Source organism: Puntigrus tetrazona, chromosome 14 (assembly GCF_018831695.1).
Source record: "Puntigrus tetrazona isolate hp1 chromosome 14, ASM1883169v1, whole genome shotgun sequence".
Lineage (NCBI taxonomy): Eukaryota > Metazoa > Chordata > Actinopteri > Cypriniformes > Cyprinidae > Puntigrus > Puntigrus tetrazona.
Window position 1 is genome coordinate 8,059,676 of NC_056712.1, and position 21,406 is coordinate 8,081,081.

General features: G+C 39.7%; 2 protein-coding genes, 1 long non-coding RNA gene and 1 pseudogene across 3 annotated transcripts; all 4 read right to left on the minus strand.

Moving 5' to 3' along the window:
- Nucleotides 1-1,420: 1,420 nt before the first annotated feature.
- LOC122358197 (protocadherin gamma-A11-like) lies at nt 1,421-3,135 on the minus strand. The gene has a single exon (XM_043257988.1). The coding sequence runs from the start codon at nt 3,086-3,088 to the stop codon at nt 1,421-1,423; it is 1,668 nt and encodes a 555-aa protein (XP_043113923.1). The 5' UTR covers nt 3,089-3,135.
- LOC122358198 lies at nt 3,105-7,814 on the minus strand (annotated as a pseudogene).
- A 1,636-nt stretch (nt 7,815-9,450) lies between these two features.
- Nucleotides 9,451-12,044, minus strand: LOC122357229 (protocadherin gamma-A11-like). Its single transcript, XM_043256528.1, is given in 4 exon segments — nt 9,451-10,168; nt 10,170-10,459; nt 10,462-11,496; nt 11,499-12,044. Coding segments are annotated over 4 exon segments (2,394 nt in total). The 5' UTR covers nt 11,865-12,044; the 3' UTR covers nt 9,451-9,465.
- Nucleotides 12,045-13,563: 1,519 nt separating this feature from the next.
- On the minus strand, nt 13,564-14,526 carry LOC122357287. The gene is made up of 3 exons (XR_006252446.1): nt 14,231-14,526; nt 14,062-14,147; nt 13,564-13,727 (listed from the first exon to the last, which is right to left on the minus strand). It is a non-coding gene; the product is annotated as an uncharacterized LOC122357287 (long non-coding RNA).
- Between the last annotated feature and the right edge of the window lie 6,880 nt (nt 14,527-21,406).

Genomic DNA, 21,406 nt, shown 5'->3' on the forward strand with positions numbered 1-21,406 from the left:
ATTTTAATAACCCATAAGTAAACAATAGTAAAAATGTTACAGAAGTATTGTTCAATCTTAATTTATGTTAACTAATGAAGTTAACTAATGAACCTAATTGTAAATTGTTACCAAACAATTAAATACATAAACGACTGCTTAAAATCCTCCTTAGAAAGATGCTTAGAATCGCTTAAATATAAATACAACAACTACTCAGACTTAAAACTAAACTCGTTTCAAAAGAAATAGTAGACACTGAATGGTTGAAACAGTAAATGTATACACGGCTAAAACTTTGGAGAATGTCTTCATTCACTGGCTACGTTACACACTGCATAAAAGGTAATTTTCAAAAATCCATAACAGGGCTTTTTAAATGTCAAAACATGAACATAACTACCTTTGTTGAAAATGAAACCTTACTATGAAGGTTGTGATCAAAATTTCAAAAGCAACACACACGAACCACGGAAATCTAACAAATATTATCTTTCTAAACTGCAATTGACTGGGACTTATATGAAAAGACCTATTACAAATAAAAGTCAGCAACAGGCATCCAAGAAGCTTAGAACCACCAGCCGAACAGAAAGCATGTTGTCAAAAACAGACATGTCTGAACCAAAATATTACAAATATTTTTAAAGACTTCCTACCTGAAAGGAATCGTTCAACTCTGCATCAAGTCCTTCAAGATCATCCACAGCGGACTGAGTCTTTCTCAGAGTCAGGTCAGAGGTCAGTGTTTCCTCATTATAAGATCTGATGAACTTGAAGTCACTGGTGCGCGAGCCCGTGGTCAGGTACGCGTCATAATTGTACGCGCTGCGGAGAGTTCCCGCGCCCTCCACCTCTGCGTAATTTGGAGGAAGATACGCGCTGGGAATGGCTACAGCTCCATCAAACAACAGTCTGGGCTTTCTCCTGCGACAAAACCTCACGGCGAGGATGATGATGAGGAAGGTCAGGAAGAAAGTGGAAACGGACACCAGCGCGACGATCAAATAAAACGTCAGTTTGGAGCCGCTCTCGTCTCGAGACATGTCTTTCAGTTCCGGGACTTCAGCCAAGTTATCTGATATCAGTAAATACAACGAGCACGTGGCTGAGAGAGAGGGCTGTCCGTTATCTCTCACGGACACAATCAGGTTCTGTTTCATGCTGTCAGATTCAGAAATGTCCTGCTGCGTCCTGATCTCTCCGCTGTGGACACCGATAGTGAAAAGTCCCGGATCTGTGGCTTTAATAATGTGATACGAGAGCCACGCGTTCTGACCGAATCCGCGTCCACGGCGATCACCTTGGAGACCAGGAGCGCGCCTGAGCAGCTTTGGGCACCATCTCGGTCATGAAGGAGTTTCTTCCGGAGAGGGGTATAATATCTGAGGAGAGTTGTCGTTCTCATCCGTTATGAAGACGCTCACGGTCACGTTACTGCTCAGAGGAGGAGAGAGCCGTTGTCTCTGGCTAACACCAGCACTTTCAAACTTTTCATCTGCTCGTAATCAAACGACCTCACGGCGTGAACGACCCCGGTGTCTCCGTTAACGGACAGAAAGGAGGACACCGGCGCGCCGTTAACATCAGAAGACAAGAGAGAATAAACTACAGTGCCATTCTGTCTCCAGTCCGGGTCTGTAGCTGATACTGAACAAATAGAGGAGCCCGCTTTATTATTTTCTTGTACGTGAGCTCTGTAACTCTGCTCCTGAAATACAGGTGGATTATCATTCACGTCAGCTACAGTCAGGTGAATATTCTTAGAGGAAGATAAAGGCGGAGAGCCCTCATCAGTAGCAGTAATTGTAATATTATAATCAGAGAGCAGCTCTCGGTCTAATTCACCTGTGGTCACCAGAGAATAGTAATTCTTGATCGAAGGAACGAGTTTAAACGGAACGTTTTGCTGAATGGAGCAGCGCACCTGTCCGTTATTCTCCGAGTCTCTGTCCTGAACATTAATGATGCCGACCTCTGTACCGGGGAACGCGTTCTCGGGAACTGGAGTGTTTAGAGAATTAATTCCTATCACAGGCGCGTTATCATTGACATCAACAATGTCTATTAATATTGTGGAATAACTGGCTAACCCCTGACCATCTTTAGCCTGAATGGGAAGTTCGATTGAACTTTCCTCTTCATAATCAATCGCTCCTGTTAGTTTAATCACACCAGATACTGAATCTAGAGAAAATATTTCTAGAAGTATTTCCGATAAATGGCCAAACTCAAACGTGACTTCTCCGTTTTGTCCCTCGTCAGCATCAGTAGCGCTCACTGTCACCACTACAGTATCTAGAGGAGAATTTTCAGGCAGACTGACTTTATAGACGTCCTGACTAAAGACTGGAGCATTATCATTAGCATCCAGCACAGTGACGTGTATGACTACAGTACCTGATCTCGGTGGAGTCCCGCCGTCTACCGCGGTCACTATTAATGAGATCTCTTTTTGTTGTTCACGATTTAGCTCTTTATTAAGAAGGAGTTCACCATTTTTTCTTCCATTTGCACGAGTTAGTACATTAAGAACAAAATGCTCATTGTTTTGAAGTGCATATGATTGCACTGAATTCATACCAATATCCGCATCGTGAGCCTCATCTAATAAATAACGAGATCCTTTGTCTGCTGATTCCTGTATTTCAAATTTAATTACACTTTGTTTGAACTGCGGTGAATTATCATTTATGTCTTCAATATTAAGAAGAAAGTGGTGCACCTGTAAAGGATTTTCCAGCACGAGTTCTTGTTTAATAACGCACGAATCTTTTTTTCCGCAAAGCCCCTCTCTGTCGATTCTCTCCGCTACGGTCAGTTCTCCAGTATTCAGATTAATATCACAGTATCGTTTTCTGTTACCTTCAGTATGAATGCGAACCTTACGAGATGACAGTCTGTTCACATCGAGCCCGAGATCCTTTGCTATATTTCCAATCACAGATCCTCGTTTCATCTCCTCCGGAAAAGAATAGCTCACGTCTCCATAAGCGGTGTGCGCCATCAGCACGAAGAACAAAAGACCAGACATCTCAGCAGAAAAACAGAACCTTTGGGATGATTTAGATACAGGCAGAAATAGAGTCCAGTACAAGAAAACAAACATAATAATCTAATGCAAACTACCAGACGTAGATCACATCAGGCAGTCCGTCGCTGTCGATGATTTTCTATAAAGAGATGGGATAAAACCCCTGTGTATGACATCACAAGCAGGGTGGAGAGACGTGTGCTGAAGACACATTGTTTTTCAGGTGAACAGCGACACTGTGAGTTAAAACAAGGAACTGCATTAATGTTCATATCTCTGAAGGGATTGTGTGTGGGCTACATAAACACGACCACAACATGCATAGCATTGCACAAATAACAATAGTGATCAGAAACATGATCAGAAACAGGAATTCGAAACTGCTTTCATAAGCCAGTTCACATGAAGACACAGATGAAAAAAGACAAACGTTTTGCGTCAGATTCATTTGTAAACTGTATAGAGGGACATACTGAGTTTTAAAGAACAGCTAGACAACAGGGTGATACATAGATTCCTTTTTTAAAAAGATCACTACATTTCTTTAAACTTTTCGAATCTATTAAAAATAGCTAGTGACGACGTTGTAGTATATTTGGCATTTATCAAGTTACAAACTTAACCGTCTTTACTTACAATCTGTAAACAGAAAAATGGCCAATCAGTTCTAGACAAGTTATATTGGGATTTTCCAAGATAACATTTTTGAATCAAATCAAATCAAAGTCGTGAAACAGGATTCACAACTTAAAATGGCTCAAACATGATTAGAAAAATCAAAAATTATAAATAGGAGTTACTTTGTCTTTAAAGGTTCAGTCTATTTAAACAAAAAGCTAATTTAATCGCAAGATTGTAGCATTTAAAAAAAGAAGAAAAAGTTAATTCTAGTAGAAAAGAAGCACCCATGTCTGCATCAAGTCCTTCAAAATCATCCACAGCAGACTGAGTCTTTTTCAGAGTCAGGTCAGAGGTCAGTGTTTCTATCTATCAATATTATAAACAATATATGAGTAAATGCGAGTTGTTTTTTTTACAAGCCTTTCTCTTAATTCAGTATTCTTTTAAAATCTACTCCCAGCCTGTGTAGCATGACACAGCTACTACAGAGACACAAATAGCTTCTGGTTAGAGGTCTAACATTGTGCAAAAACTAACTAGTAATTGACCAAATATGTATTGTATACTTAAGTAGTAAGAGATCATTGTCTGAGGAAATACACAAACGTCACACACTTGAAACGTTTTAAAGCTACTGCGCAAACTAAAAATATCACAAAAATCAATGCATGCCATACACCACGAATGCGTAGTTTGTGCTAAACCGCAAATATCCAACACAGCTCAACAACGAAGCACAAGTTCCGTCGATCTTTAAGCACACCATAGAAGAAAAATAGACAATTATGAAAAATGCACATATTGTTTAGTCAATTCAAAAAACGCAATCGACTAATGAAAGGACAGCGGTTACAAAGGACTTAACTGAGGAAAAATAAAAACTATAAAATACATAGGTCCTAACTTCACTTTTTCTTCTTACTACATAAACAAACCGTATATTTATAGCATTTCGTACATAAGAAATATGATATAGATTACTTATGTAGCAGCAACAACCCACAGAACAGTCGACACCAGTTCAGCACTATGGACAGCAACAGAAGAAACATATGCTGCTTTTTCTAATCTGACTGAAATGGAGTATTAAAAGATTTCATTGGCCAAAATACCACTGGTATCTAAATTGAACTCACTTAGTTGACTTCACATAACTGAAGCGTTGATGAGAGAAAGGCAAAACATAATTCAATTACAAACGACAAAAACTAGAGAGACACAAAAACGGATGTTAGATAAAATGCCCTAACAGGACAGACTTGGATCACTATGTAAGCTCACCAAACAACAATTTGTGAAAAATAGCTTGACTTATAGCGGATGATCATCTGAAATAAGTGATAAGATAAAAGAACATTCATATTCCAAATTGTCCCTTGAAAAAAGATACCAGAATATAGCTCCTACCCAAAGAGCTCCCAAGCATGGGATGAGAAATTGATACTAAGTGAGAAGTCACTATCTCACTCATTATCCTTGTTAATAAAACAGCATTTCTTTTCTGAAATAAAAGATCTTAAATGTGTCATGACGTTTTACAAGAACAGAGTCTCTTGCCATTGAAGTCAATTAAGTACATGAAAACATTTAATCTGTTAACACAAACAGCATTTCAAGAAGCGATTTTTACTCCTACCTGAAACGAGTCGTTAACTTCCGCATCAAGTCCTTCAAGATCATCCACAGCAGACTGAGTCTTTCTCAGAGTCAGGTCAGAGGTCAGTGTTTCTTCATTATAAGATCTGATGAACTTGAAGTCACTGGTGCGCGAGCCCGTGGTCAGGTACGCGCGTCATAATTGTACGCGCTGCGGAGAGTTCCCGCGCCCTCCACCTCTGCGTAATTTGGAGGAAGATACGCGCTGGGAATGGCTACAGCTCCATCAAACAACAGTCTGGGCTTTCTCCTGCGACAAAACCTCACGGCGAGGATGATGATGAGGAAGGTCAGGAAAAAGTGGAAACGGACACCAGCGCGACGATCAAATAAAACGTCAGCTTGGAGCCGCTCTCGTCTCGAGACATGTCTTTCAGTTCCGGGACTTCAGCCAAGTTATCTGATATCAGTAAATACAACGAGCACGTGGCTGAGAGAGAGCTGTCCGTTATCTCTCACGGACACAATCAGGTTCTGTTTCATGCTGTCAGATTCAGAAATGTCCTGCTGCGTCCTGATCTCTCCGCTGTGGACACCGATAGTGAAAAGTCCCGGATCTGTGGCTTTAATAATGTGATACGAGAGCCACGCGTTCTGACCGGAATCCGCGTCCACGGCGATCACCTTGGAGACCAGGAGCGCGCCTGAGCAGCTTTGGGCACCATCTCGGTCATGAAGGAGTTTCCTTCCGGAGAGGGGTATAATATCTGAGGAGAGTTGTCGTTCTCATCCGTTATGAAGACGCTCACGGTCACGTTACTGCTCAGAGGAGGAGAGCCGTTGTCTCTGGCTAACACCAGCACTTTCAAACTTTTCATCTGTTCGTAATCAAACGACCTCACGGCGTGAACGACCCCGGTGTCTCCGTTAACGGACAGGAAGGAGGACACCGGCGCGCCATTAACATCAGAAGACAACAGAGAATAAACTACAGTGCCATTCTGTCTCCAGTCCGGGTCTGTAGCTGATACTGAACAAATAGAGGAGCCCGCTTTATTATTTTCTTGTACGTGAGCTCTGTAACTCTGCTCCTGAAATACAGGTGGATTATCATTCACGTCAGCTACAGTCAGGTGAATATTCTTAGAGGAAGATAAAGGCGGAGAGCCCTCATCAGTAGCAGTGATTGTAATATTATAATCAGAGAGCAGCTCTCGGTCTAATTCACCTGTGGTCACCAGAGAATAGTAATTCTTGATCGAAGGAACGAGTTTAAACGGAACGTTTTGCTGAATGGAGCAGCGCACCTGTCCGTTATTCTCCGAGTCTCTGTCCTGAACATTAATGATGCCGACCTCTGTACCGGGGAACGCGTTCTCGGGAATAGAAATTTTAACAGATTTAGTCATTATGGTAGGGGCGTTATCATTGACATCAATAACATTTATTAACACAGTACATCGACCTGCTAGACCTTGACTATCTTTAGCCTGAATCGGCAGTTCAATTATTCCTTCTTTCTCATAATCTACGAAACCTGTTAGTTTAATTTCACCAGACACTACATCGAGATCAAATATTTCCAAAAGACTTTCCGATAGATGTCCAAACTCATAGGTGACTTCTCCGTTTTGTCCCTCGTCAGCATCAGTAGCGCTCACTGTCACCACTACAGTATCTAGAGGAGAATTTTCAGGCAGACTGACTTTATAGACGTCCTGACTAAAGACTGGAGCATTATCATTAGCATCCAGCACAGTGACGTGTATGACTACAGTACCTGATCTCGGTGGAGTCCCGCCGTCTACCGCGGTCACTATTAATGAGATCTCTTTCTGTTGTTCACGATCCAACTCCTTATTAATAACCATTTCTCCGTATTTTCCTCCATTTAACCCCGTAAGAATATTAAGAATAAAATGTTCGTTGTTTTCTAATGTATATGATTGCACTGAATTCACACCAATATCCGCGTCGTGAGCCTCATCTAATAAATAACGGGATCCTTTGTCTGCTGATTCCTTTATTTCGAATTTGATTATATTTTGCTTGAACTGTGGTAAATTATCATTGATGTCCTGAATATTAAGAATAAATCGATGAAGCTCCAATGGATTTTCCAGCACGAGCTCCTGTTTAATAACGCATGACGCTTTCTTTCCACAAATCTCCTCTCTGTCAATTTTATCCTCCACAATCAGTTCTCCGGTATTCATATTAATGTCACAGTACCGTTTTCCGTTACCTTCATTGACAATCCGTGCATCACGACTTGAGAGGCTCTTTAAATCGAGCCCGAGATCCTTAGCTATATTTCCAATCACAGATCCTCGTTTCATCTCCTCCGGAAAAGAATAGCTCACGTCTCCATAAGCGGTGTGCGCCATCAGCACGAAGAACAAAAGACCCAACATCTCAGCAGCAACGAGTAAGGTTTTTATCTATCTATAAGAAAATGAACAAAATATTTAAACGTTATGAGCATGTAAAGCCAGATGAAGTTACTGAATTTAGTTTATGGGCTATATAAGAGGACAATAGACGGAGGCACCGCTCAGCGTCGAAGATTTGCAGCGAGCTGAGAGATCACTTCTCAATGTGTGACATCATGAGCAGGAAGGAGAGAAACAATATGAACTTAGAAGCTTGCACTGGTGAACAGCGACACTAAGAGGTCAATTATGAAACGGCAGAACCTCTCATGTCCCTCTGACACACATAAATCTTGACTATAACACTCGCAATGCACATAAAACGGCATGCTTGTCGTTTCAAACGTACTTGTAGGATATGAAAAGAGCAGAAGCTAAACATCATGCCTGCAAGATACTTCGTAGTTTGCCAATGGCACGAAAAACGTTATTATACACCACAGAAAGTAAGTTAAAATGCAACAAATCCTACCTTCGTGCACAACCAGTTGTAGTCTGGGTATGATATCTTAAAATCTAAAAATTACGAAATCCAGTTTGCAAGACCTTATGAGATCCTTTGCACAGTTAAACAGAGCGCCTATATTTTTTGAACAATATTATAAACAATGAGTAAATGTGAGGGTTTTTTTTTTTTTTGAGTACAAGCCTTTCTCTTAATTCAGTATCCTTTTAAAATCTACTCCCAGCCTGTGTAGCATGACACAGCTACTACAGAGACACAAATAGCTTCTGGTTAGAGGTCTAAACATGGTTCAAAACTAAGAATTAACCAAATATGTATTGTATACTTAAGTAACTAGTAAGAGATCATTGACTGAGGAAATATACAAACTTCACACACTTGAAACGTTTTAAAGCTACTGCAAAACTAAAAAGATCACAAAAATCAATGCATGCCATACACCACGAATGCGTAGTTTGTGCTAAACCGCAAATATCCAACACAGCTCAACAACGAAGCACAAGTTCCGCTGATCTTTAAGCACACCATAGAAGAAAAATAGACAGTTATGAAAAATGCACATATTTAATCAATTCAAAAACGCAATCGACTAATGAAAGGACAGCAGTTACAAAGGACTTAACTGAGGAAAAATAAAAACTATAAAATACATAGGTCCTAACTTCACTTTTTCTTCTTACTACATAAACCGTATATTCATAGCGTACATAAGAAATATGATATAGATTACTTATGTAGCAGCAACAACCCACAGAACAGTCGACACCAGTTCAGCACTATGGACAGCAACAGAAGAAACATATGCTGCTTTTTCTAATCTGACTGAAATGGAGTATTAAAAGATTTCATTGGCCAAAATACCACTGGTATCTAAATTGAACTCACTTAGTTAACTTCACATAACTGAAGCGTTGATGAGAGAAAGGCAAAACATAATTCAATTACAAACGACAAAAACTAGAGAGACACAAAAACGGATGTTAGATAAAATGCCCCTAACAGGACAGACTTGGATCACTATGTAAGCTCACCAAACAACAATTTGTGAAAAATAGCTTGACTTATAGCGGATGATCATCTGAAATAAGTGATAAGATAAAAGAACATTCATATTCCAAATTGTCCCTTGAAAAAAGATACCAGAATATAGCTCCTACCCAAAGAGCTCCCAAGCATGGGATGAGAAATTGATACTAAGTGAGAAGTCACTATCTCACTCATTATCCTTGTTAATAAAACAGCATTTCTTTTCTGAAATAAAAGATCTTAAATGTGTCATGACGTTTTACAAGAACAGAGTCTCTTGCCATTGAAGTCAATTAAGTACATGAAAACATTTAATCTGTTAACACAAACAGCATTTCAAGAAGCGATTTTTTTACTCCTACCTGAAACGAGTCGTTAACTTCCGCATCAAGTCCTTCAAGATCATCCACAGCAGACTGAGTCTTTCTCAGAGTCAGGTCAGAGGTCAGTGTTTCTTCATTATAAGATCTGATGAACTTGAAGTCACTGGTGCGCGAGCCCGTGGTCAGGTACGCGTCATAATTGTACGCGCTGCGGAGAGTTCCCGCGCCCTCCACCTCTGCGTAATTTGGAGGAAGATACGCGCTGGGAATGGCTACAGCTCCATCAAACAACAGTCTGGGCTTTCTCCTGCGACAAAACCTCACGGCGAGGATGATGATGAGGAAGGTCAGGAAAAAAGTGGAAACGGACACCAGCGCGACGATCAAATAAAACGTCAGCTTGGAGCCGCTCTCGTCTCGAGACATGTCTTTCAGTTCCGGGACTTCAGCCAAGTTATCTGATATCAGTAAATACAACGAGCACGTGGCTGAGAGAGAGGGCTGTCCGTTATCTCTCACGGACACAATCAGGTTCTGTTTCATGCTGTCAGATTCAGAAATGTCCCGCTGCGTCCTGATCTCTCCGCTGTGGACACCGATAGTGAAAAGTCCCGGATCTGTGGCTTTAATAATGTGATACGAGAGCCACGCGTTCTGACCGGAATCCGCGTCCACGGCGATCACCTTGAGACCAGGAGCGCGCCTGAGCAGCTTTGGGCACCATCTCGGTCATGAAGGAGTTTCCTTCCGGAGAGGGGTATAATATCTGAGGAGAGTTGTCGTTCTCATCCGTTATGAAGACGCTCACGGTCACGTTACTGCTCAGAGGAGGAGAGCCGTTGTCTCTGGCTAACACCAGCACTTTCAAACTTTTCATCTGTTCGTAATCAAACGACCTCACGGCGTGAACGACCCCGGTGTCTCCGTTAACGGACAGAAAGGAGGACACCGGCGCGCCGTTAACATCAGAAGACAACAGAGAGAATAAACTACAGTGCCATTCTGTCTCCAGTCCGGGTCTGTAGCTGATACTGAACAAATAGAGGAGCCCGCTTTATTATTTTCTTGTACGTGAGCTCTGTAACTCTGCTCCTGAAATACAGGTGGATTATCATTCACGTCAGCTACAGTCAGGTGAATATTCTTAGAGGAAGATAAAGGCGGAGAGCCCTCATCAGTAGCAGTAATTGTAATATTATAATCAGAGAGCAGCTCTCGGTCTAATTCACCTGTGGTCACCAGAGAATAGTAATTCTTGATCGAAGGAACGAGTTTAAACGGAACGTTTTGCTGAATGGAGCAGCGCACCTGTCCGTTATTCTCCGAGTCTCTGTCCTGAACATTAATGATGCCGACCTCTGTACCGGGGAACGCGTTCTCGGGAACTGGAGTGTTTAGGGAATTTATTATTATTGTAGGGGCGTTATCATTGATATCAATAACATCTATTATTACTGTGCAATGACTGGCAAGCCCTTGACCATCTTTAGCTTGAATCAACAGTTCGATTGAACTCTCCTCCTCAAAATCCATCAATCCCTTTAGTTTAATTTCCCCAGACATCGTATCAAGAAAAAATAGCTGCCGAACAATTTCGGATAAATGACTAAACGCATACGTGACTTCTCCGTTTTGTCCCTCGTCAGCATCAGTAGCGCTCACTGTCACCACTACAGTATCTAGAGGAGAATTTTCAGGCAGACTGACTTTATAGACGTCCTGACTAAAGACTGGAGCATTATCATTAGCATCCAGCACAGTGACGTGTATGACTACAGTACCTGATCTCGGTGGAGTCCCGCCGTCTACCGCGGTCACTATTAATGAGATCTCTTTCTGCTGCTCGCGATCCAGCTCTTTTTCTAACACTAACTCATTATTTTTCTTCCCCATCCGCCTTTGTACATTAAGAATAAAATGTTCATTATTTTGAAGTGTGTATGATTGCACTGAATTCCGACCAATGTCGGCATCATGGGCCTCATCTAATAAATATCGAGATCCTTTGTCTGCTGATTCTCACTTATCTCAAGCTTTATTGTATCTTTAGGAAATGCTGGCGTGTTGTCATTAATATCTTCTATTTGTATAATCACACGATGCATTGCCAATGGGTGCTCTAGAACTAATTCGAAATCGAGAGCACAGGAAATTCTTTCATTGCAAAGCCCCTCTCTGTCGATTCTCTCCGCTACGGTCAGTTCTCCAGTATTCAGATTAATATCACAGTATCGTTTTCTGTTACCTTCAGTATCAATTCGAACCTTACGAGATGACAGTCTGTTCACATCGAGCCCGAGATCCTTTGCTATATTTCCAATCACAGATCCTCGTTTCATCTCCTCCGGAAAAGAATAGCTCACGTCTCCATAAGCAGTGTGCGCCATCAGCACGAAGAACAAAAGACCAACATCTCAGCAGCAACACTGATGCCTCTAATATCCATATCAGGGAGAAAAAATATAAAGAATATAAAATATTCTTAAAATGCTTATAAAATAAACGTAAAGAAGATTGGAGACCTCAATATCTACGTTTTTGCTACGATGTGAGCTACAAGCCTTAAATATGACATCAGGAACAGGGTGGAGTAAACTACAACGTCAAATAAAATGAGTTTTACTGGTGAACAGCGCCACTGTGAGTTTAACTGAAAAACTGCATAACATTCACAACTTGGATTACATGATATAGATACAAACCAACAAAAAATGTACAACTCAACTAATCAGAGATTTCCATAAAAATACATTTTTTTTTTGTAGACCTGTCCTGTAGTAAAAGCTACTAACGCGAGAATTAAAAATCCCAAAGTTATTCAATGAAATCTTTAAGGAGAGGGATACAAAACTGTTAAATGCGCATAAATTTTGCTATAGGATTTAGGCCTGTAATTGGATTTTGAGAACAACTTTAAAAACAAAATGAAAAGGAAAACGAAAATATGTATTTTCTAAATAAAAACTGGTATAAATGCAAACTCCACCCCCCACACACACACCCAACAAGGCGCACACGGTGTACTCTTGATTTAGAACCCTTTGAAAGGTTCCACGTATGTTTAACGTTCTGCACAGAAGCATTGGTGGCAATAAATGACCTTTATTTTAAGAGCGTACAGAACTAACATACATCCCGAAGTATTCATACATATCTACATTACGGCAATTAATGCATTTTCTTATAGAAAAATGCACATTTTAATTTAGACCATTGCACTAAATGTTATAAATAAATAAATATCATTAACCTTACTGGAACAAATCACTCCTTTTCTCATCAGTACATTTTAGGTCCCCCACAACAGACTAACTTCACAACTCAGAGGGAGATACACGCTGGGAATGTTTCAAAATTGCCACGATGGCATACAGCTGCATTATAAATTATAATAAAGACTCTTTGGACACAGGCGTACAGGACCATGGACAGCGACATGCGCCAGCGCTACTCTATTTAAAAAAATATTTTTTTATATTGTGTTATCGTCTGTAGAGGTTTTTTAAATACATTAATAACACGGACGAAAATACAAAACCGTGCAAAAAAAAATCAACGATACCCTATTCTCTTTAAAATCAGTTAAAATGCAATTAAACTGGCAAAGCAAAGTTTACTGACAATTTACAGAGCAGTAAAATAATAAAATTATATTTTATCATTGTCATTTATTTTATAAGACTAATTATTCGATCATTTTAAGAACCACTTGATATTTGAAATTACTACCCAAACACACACCTCCCTTCATTCCCATCAAAACCCTAATCGCTGCACGCAACAAGCAAATACTAATAGACAGCTCGCCAGTTAGCCAATATAATAACATCATATTGGTTATGTGGCGGAACGGTATAGTTTTTAAAACCAACACTAAACTTTCACAAAGGAAATAGACTACGCCACCCTAGGAATTATCCCCAGGGACCAAACTTATGATTGGACATGTTCGGATCCCTCATATAAAAGTTAAGCAGAGACTTGGGTAAGGTATAAAAGTACAAATTTATTAATACACAAATTTTAAAATGCTCACAACAAACACCGCTTCAAAACAAAATACAAAAATAAATAATTCAATGTCGGGTCCCTACAATAATCACATGCATCCAGCAGGGCTGAGGAGTTCAGTTTTACGATGGCACACTTCCACGCACACAGATCACACAACTAAACACTCAGTGTTACACAGCACACCAAGAAGAACCACCACCAGGAGAGAAATCCAGCCACCCGTGGGACCCCAGCTCCTGCAATGAATCAAACAAAAAAATAAATACAAATTAAAACATCGACCACAACTAAATAGAATATAAACCATTAAAGCCAGCCAAACACCAACAGGGGTACGAATAGGAAAAAAAAATCTCAGGTTACATCCAGCAAGGCAATTTACGAAACAAACCAATCAATAAGGAAAAAGAAAATCAACTAGACTCGCATGGAGTTAAATACAACCAAAAGAAACGGATTTAACCAATAGAAGTAAGGGAGGCAATCTTTAAAGTTACTCCCAGAAATAAGGAATACATAAAGAGTTAAAACCACATCCGAACCAGACACGAGCTTTTAATAGTTACTGACTGCAGCATCCGCCCAGCCTTGTAACCAGGATAAAGAGAATGGCCGAAGCACGCGGTTCCTATATGGACGAGACAAAAGGGAGGATCCTACGCAAAAAGACAAAAAACGTTACTCTTCACGTGGTTCCCCGAATTCTCAATTCTACTAATATATTATTTGTAGCACTTACCGTGAGAATATCACGGCAAAAAATAAATGCCTATGGGCACAGGTTGGTCAACCGCGCCCTCCGACCACGCAGTGGGGCACAGGAAACCAGGCCTGTTCGGCGCGTAACAACATTAACTCCACACGTTTATTAACGGATTGAACACAACGGCTCGGAAGAATTACCTTCAGGTACATCCCACTAACGACGCACCGGCACAACGATGTAAATGATGCACTACAATCGAGAGAAACGCTTTAAAAACTCAACGGGTCTTAAGGTATCTACCTGTTAAAAAAAAGCGCGTGCTTACCTGCAGCTAGTCCGAACAGACAAGGGGATCGGACGTGACGCAAACCGAGTGACAACCGATCCACCCTTAAATTAACTGTACTAGCTCCTGATAGGTGGAGACCGATGTCAATCACTACTCCCGTCACAGTTACATGAAACGCGGCACAACGAATATGGCTTCACTTTATTTTGATGGTCCCTTATGAACAGTCCGTTGACAACAAGTAACTTTACGCCTACACGCGAACTAACTTTCTTTATAGTGTTAGTAGAGTATTAGTAGACTGGTAGGGTTAGAATGACATGGTCTTCAAAAGCTACTAGTCAGTGGAATGTCTGTTGGTAGATCTTCACAATAAAGAGTTAGAAGATAATAATCACACAGTCTACTTAAACTCTAATGATAGTTAGTTGACATGTAGGTGCGCTTAAGGGACCATCAAAAGTGTTACCATAAATCGGAAAACGCACATAAAAGTTTACCTGAAACAAATCTGCTTACTGAGTCAGGTCCTGAGGAAAGGCGGAAAGAGAGCGCATCTAATAGACAGGATACGACACGATAGAATAGGATGAAATGATCCTTTCAGGTTTACTGCTGTTTTAACTCAAAGGGCCCGCCGTGTCACCATAGTTTGTTGTATGCTGTTAAAATGAGTTAGCTGTATTTCCCCACTGACCGTACGTCTTCGCTGGTCCACATTTGAATAGAGGAGGGGAGAGCAGACGAAGAAGAGCAGCGGCGCGCGGTGAGTCAGGCTGGAACTACACCTTCATTTCCTGAGCCGATGTAGAGCAAGGCTGAAGCTTAACGTGTTATTCTTATATTTCATAAGCAATAAAGGTATTATACAACCTGTTCTTAAAAAAAAAAAGTCTGAAGAATCTGTGTCTATTTTGGGATGACATTTAGATGACACCATGCTGTGAAATTCTGCATTACACAAACAACAACAATAACTTTAAATTCTATCATGCATAAAAGCCATACAATTTAATACGAATAATACCAATAAGTATTATTTTTATGCTAATGATAATTAATATTAGGCCAATTACCCCTAAGGATGGGTTGATGAGCATGTTTATTTTGCATAATATGCAACACCACATATTAAATTGTAACTACTGAACAGACGTTTATACATTTATTTATTAAAATGCAAAGTTGAAACTAAAAAAATATATACTTTAATGTTGTCTTTTTACAACATTAAAAACCAGATCATAAAAATGTTAGGAAATGAGGAAATCATCATTTGCAAAATAAAAAAAGAGCTAAAAATTGGAAAAAATGTATATCATAAATCAACACATATTTGCATGATAACTTTTTATAAATTAAAGTTCACAGATACCCGCCGTAATCTTTCCCATTTAATTATTTCATTTTGCGTTGCCATTTGAGTATACGACAGATGTATGAATTATTTTTGTCTTTAAATTTCACAGTTAATAATAAAGATATAAAACAGTCGATAAAGGAAAGGGTGAAGTTAATAACTATTTATTTCCTTATTCTGAGACCATCTCAAACACAGATCGTGAAAAGCTTACAGGCAAGTGGCGCTGTTTAGTCGTTCAGTTAAATTTAAGCAGCATCTCAGTGTGTGTGTGTGTGTGTGTGTGTGTGTGTGTGTGTGTGTGTGTGTGTGTGTGTTTCAGGCTCATTGATAGATATTGGGTTGAAAAGAAACGAAATATTAATTATTTATGAAAAACACTGATAAAGACAGGCATCACTGAAGGCTGAGATTATGTCATTTATTGATGGTGGTGTTTCTGAACATCTTACAGCACCTTTTTATTGACACCCGTGTCCATCTGGGCAGGTGAAGTTGTATATTAAAACTGATTTTCAACACATTTTTGAAAAGTAGTTGCTATAATTTCCTTTATGAATGTAAATTGCATTGTTTATTGTTACATTTATAAAAAATTTTGTATTTTTTTTTTAAATCTCATTATTTAGTAATGAAAAAAATGCAAGTGTATTATTTATATCTGTCAAATAATTTCATAATTTCGGTGTGACATTTAAACTTCAACCCATGGATGCCTGTAGTTTGAATGCTTGTTATCTACGTCTGTTGACAAGAATAAAAAGCGTCTCATGAAAGCTGTTACAACCTTCAGTTAAAAATATTTTTTTAAAACAATAAAAACTGGGTTTTATTCCCATTTTATAGGAGTATCAAAGTACGTTTTGCCCAGAAACCTGATAAGACAAGATTGTCCTTGTCATTGCATTAAAACTTAATTACGCTTAAAAACTTAATAACTGTAAGCTTTTGTTACATTTAATTTTCACATTTTGACAAAGTTCAGCTCCATTTGTTTATCCATATGTTTTCTACAGACTTCATACACTGACACTTTAAGCTAGTTGTTCTTAGAGAAATTAGCTTTAATCTGAGTAGAAGAATGCAGTTTTAAAAAAAAGAACCACTATGTTTTTTTTCATGTTTTCATTTGCTCTCTTAAATTTTACACCCTATTTCTTACTCTTCAGATGAGGAACTCTCACAACTGTACACACATAATACACTGACACAGCCCTCCTGTTGTCACTGAGCGCGCATCAAGGTTCTAACCTGCACTTGTATTCTACTCTCTGTTGTGGATGGCAGTTTACGCAAGAGTTTCATCTCTGATTTATGGCAACCTTTCATTTAGCCGTCACTGTGTCTTTGATTTGCAAGTGCGTAGTCTCAGCAGGATATGCATGCTGAGTCACTCAAGCTTAAAAGAGCCGAACAGAAAAACACAAAAACACTCACCTCACTCTCTGACAGAAGACCCCAGATGATCTGTTAAAGACAGACGTCCCGTAGGATTAGATGTTACCACACGGGATGTGCGTACCGCTGAAAACACGAAGCGTACAATCAAGGAAACTCGGGTCACCCCCTTCTGCTGAACAGGTTTGATTACTTTAGTAACATCCATGGGTACAGATCTTAATGTTAAAGCCTATAATGATTTTGTGTGCTTCTGATTTCATAGAAATAGTTTGGACAGGACCCTTTTCTATTCTAACATGACAATGTCTCTGTGTCTAAGGTGGGTCAGTGTGGAAGAACTTGACTGGTGTGACTTTAAATGCAGTTCTTGAGCCAAAAACTCTTCACTGAACACACACGGCTTGCACATATGGGTGCAGTCATTTTAGACACTTCCAAAACTGTTGCAACAGAGATGGAAATGAATTTTTAAATACATGAATTATTTTTTGCTGCCATAGACGCAGTCGTCTTTTCTTTTTTTTTAACCTTGCCTTGTGCAAGGTTATGAGGTTATGCATGTTGGAATAGAAAAGGGTCCAATCCAAACTGTTGCTGTAAAATTAGAAGCGTGCAATTCCCCAGGATACCATTCACGCTTTAACATTAAGATTTGCACTCATGAATATTACTAAAGTAGTTGAACCCGTTCACTGAAAGGGGGTGACCCAATACCAATACATGTGTGTTTATGTACATATTTATACACATATGCAATTCATTCAGATTTAATGTAATTTTTTATCTGTATGTTAACATATTCTTTCCGTGAATTTCAGTTAAACGTCTATTTTGTTTAGTTCAAGTATTAGTTTAATATCTATTCATTACTGCTGCATTTGTGACCTGCTGTGCCGTAATGCAGTCCCACTGCCTTTGGCCATCTCTAATGTTGTTTGTTTGTTTCTCAGCACAAGCAGCAGAAATTAGAAGATATTTAAAACAAAAACTGGTCACGACCCATAAATAACTGCTTCTGGGTGTAGCTCCCATGAGAACAACTCAAGTCGAGTTTATGAGGTTAAATGGGTGGAGTCTCTAGAACTGTCAGCAATAATGCTTCTTATTGTCACCTTTATGTCTGTTCAGACACTCTGAATTGAATTGTTGCCATGGAAATTCATCCCATCATTGTAGTAACCATAGAAACAGCCTCCAAGATTACATAAAAGAGAGGGTACATATATATATATATTTTTTTTTTTCTGACAAAATTACAAGCTGAACTCTTGAACCTCCCTCATGCATCACCACAGACACATGCTCACTCACTCACTCTCTCTGATGTTAGATTAAAGCAGACTTTGAATATAAGGAACAGAACAGACATCCCGACTCTTTCTGAGATGCCACATGTTAAATGGCTGGAAGTAGCATCAAGCAAAAGATGACGAGCGATGCATGTGTGTTACGCGCACCTTCAGCGTGACCTTCCGTTAACCTCACAGAGCGCGATGTCTCCATTAGGAAACCTCTGAGTGAATTCTAATCATGATTACTGTCAGAGAGGAACACCGAGGGGCTGATGTGTGGTGAATCTGAGCCTTCACACTTGACTAGACTGTTGGCTCCGGCTGCTCATAGATATATTGAATATATATTAAATGTGTGTCTGTGGTGTCTTACATATTTAACATCAGGAAAAAATGTAAAAACAATATGCCTTCTCACTAAATTTCAGTATGGATTACAGTTAATATATTTTATCGGCTTAATCTATCTGCTAGTTGCCAATATTAATTATTAACTGCATTTTTATACTACAAAAGTGAGTTTGTCAATGTTACGGGCAAGATGTGTTAGCTGACAGGCAACAATTGTACCATTTTGCATCAAAATTTCAATGACAGGCAACTAAATGTCTTCATCTGGATCTTTAAGGGACATAATAGCACTTCCAAGCTAACCGAAATAAGGGGGTACTCAAAAAATATTGAGGAAAAAAAATAAATAAAAATGATCCAAGTAAGAGCAAGTAGGGTTTCTCTTTCTCTCTCTCGCTTCTCCAGACCTCTTCCTTGCAGTTTGGTTTTAGTTCATACACCAAACCATTTATTTTTGGCTGCTGACAGACAATAAACAAAATATCACAAAAAAAATTATTATAGCATATCATCAGCATAATTTCGACAACTGGCTCACAGACACAGAAACACTGACAATATTTCACATTCTTAAGAAAGAAAAGTTTATTTCGTGATTTATAAACAAAACACATTACCACTTTTCCATCATAATGAAAAAACGAAAAACGAACAGAACTGAAAACAAAGAGAAAAAAAAGAAAGGAATGAAGGTCACTAATTCACCATCACATATCGATGAGCAGGTGTACAAAAGAAGAGGGTTTTACAACAGATGAGCGCCATTCAGTTGGACGGCACAGCGCCACCTACTGATCACCACCAGACAATAAGAAAGAATGACAGCATGAACGCTCACTAGATACAAGCATACACTACATATATTGTATTTTACATCAGGACGCTTTTTCCTGTTTTTCTTTTGATTTCTTTGTCAAAGAAGTGAAAGAGTAGGGATAGAATCATCATACATAATTTAGCTACAATATACAGTGCTAGTTTGATCGGTATGTCAAAGCCAAACACAAAAGTTTTTTTTTTTTTTGTCTTTATTTTTTGTTCTCATAAACAAAAAGTGAAAAGAACGGGATAAAAACGAGAGCTTCAGGGCATCACACTATAGAGCATTTACAAATACCAAGGTTTAGTAACGTCATAACTGTCCACTGTAAGTCGGTGCAGAGGTGTCAGTATGCAAAAGGCTCAGAGACGGTACGTACACAAATCTCTTGTGTGAGTAATGAATAAAAACTATAAACAAAAATAGTAAAATCATAGCCATCTATATCTATATTCATATATATCTCTATATAGTAAGTGTTTTCTTTCTGGTAAGGTCATGCAGCAGTCACGTTTGAGTAATTGTGACACCGGTTTGAGATGTTTTTGGGTGTGTGGCAAAAAGGTAGGCAGGCAAGTGAGGGAACCAATAGCATCAGAACACAGACCGCCGCTGTAATCAGACACTAGAAGGCATGGGGTGGAGACAACAGTCTGATCTTTGTAGCGTATTATCGATGCAATTATCTTAAATGATTGTTTTCGTAACTGTACAGATGATTTGTGTCATTTTTGAGGTTTAGGTACTCGTGTAAACACTGGATGCGTCTTTGAAAACCTTGCTCTGTTTGTCTGAGCGACCCAATCAGCCCGACACAGCTCAAAAACAACGGCCGGGTCTATTAAAGGCAGACGGGGCGAAATTCTTTTTGGTGCTGCTGATGGCACAGAAATTACACACTTCGCCCTCGACATCAGTTCAAACTGGCAAGCCACCATTTTCACCCCGAAGTTCTCCTCCACGAATCTCCACCCCTAGCCTAAGCTGCACATCTGTCTTCTCCCAATCCCTCCTCTGCCTGAGAACGAACCGACGAGAGACCAGCAGAAAATACACAAAGTCTCGTGCAGAGACAGAGGCGAGATCGACTGGACGGCGCCGGATCATTAATATATGACGGTGCCGTGGGAGGGGCTTTCGTCCTCTGCGGGGGTGGGATTTGACAGGCGTCGTCTGCATTTCTCCATACTACATGAGTACACCACAATGTCTAGAGCTAGCCTACCCAGCAGAGAGATCAAGAAAGAGACAGACGGACAGAAGAAGCTCTGTACAGTAGCCATAAAGTTCACTTAAAGCTTATAAAAACGGCGCACAAAAAAACCCTGCCCTTCGATTTTGAAAAGCCCCCGGCTAATATGATGTGTTCTTTGCTCTTGTGATGTGTTGGCCCTCCGGACAGCAAGCAGAAGGGAGGCGATTAGGTTTTGTGTATGACATACTGGGCTGAGAAAGCAGGCACAAAATTAGGGTTGGGATGACAGGGTCAAGGACAGCAGGGAAAGTACAGGTATGAGGCGATGCCACGGAAAAAAATAATCATGGCATAACTCCCATGCCTTTTCTAGAGAGGGTATTTAAGGATAGTTTTTGGGTTTAAAGGTGTTTAAGGTTTGGTGAATCAACAGTAATACTGTTCATAATGCATAACATTCTCTCAGCCATCCCTATAAACAACAGAGCTCCTGAAGGCTCC

Excerpts from the sequence above, each read along its gene's own strand:
- LOC122358197 (XM_043257988.1), bottom strand. The coding sequence starts at position 3,088 with ATGTTTGTTTTCTTGTACTGGACTCTATTTCTGCCTGTATCTAAATCA.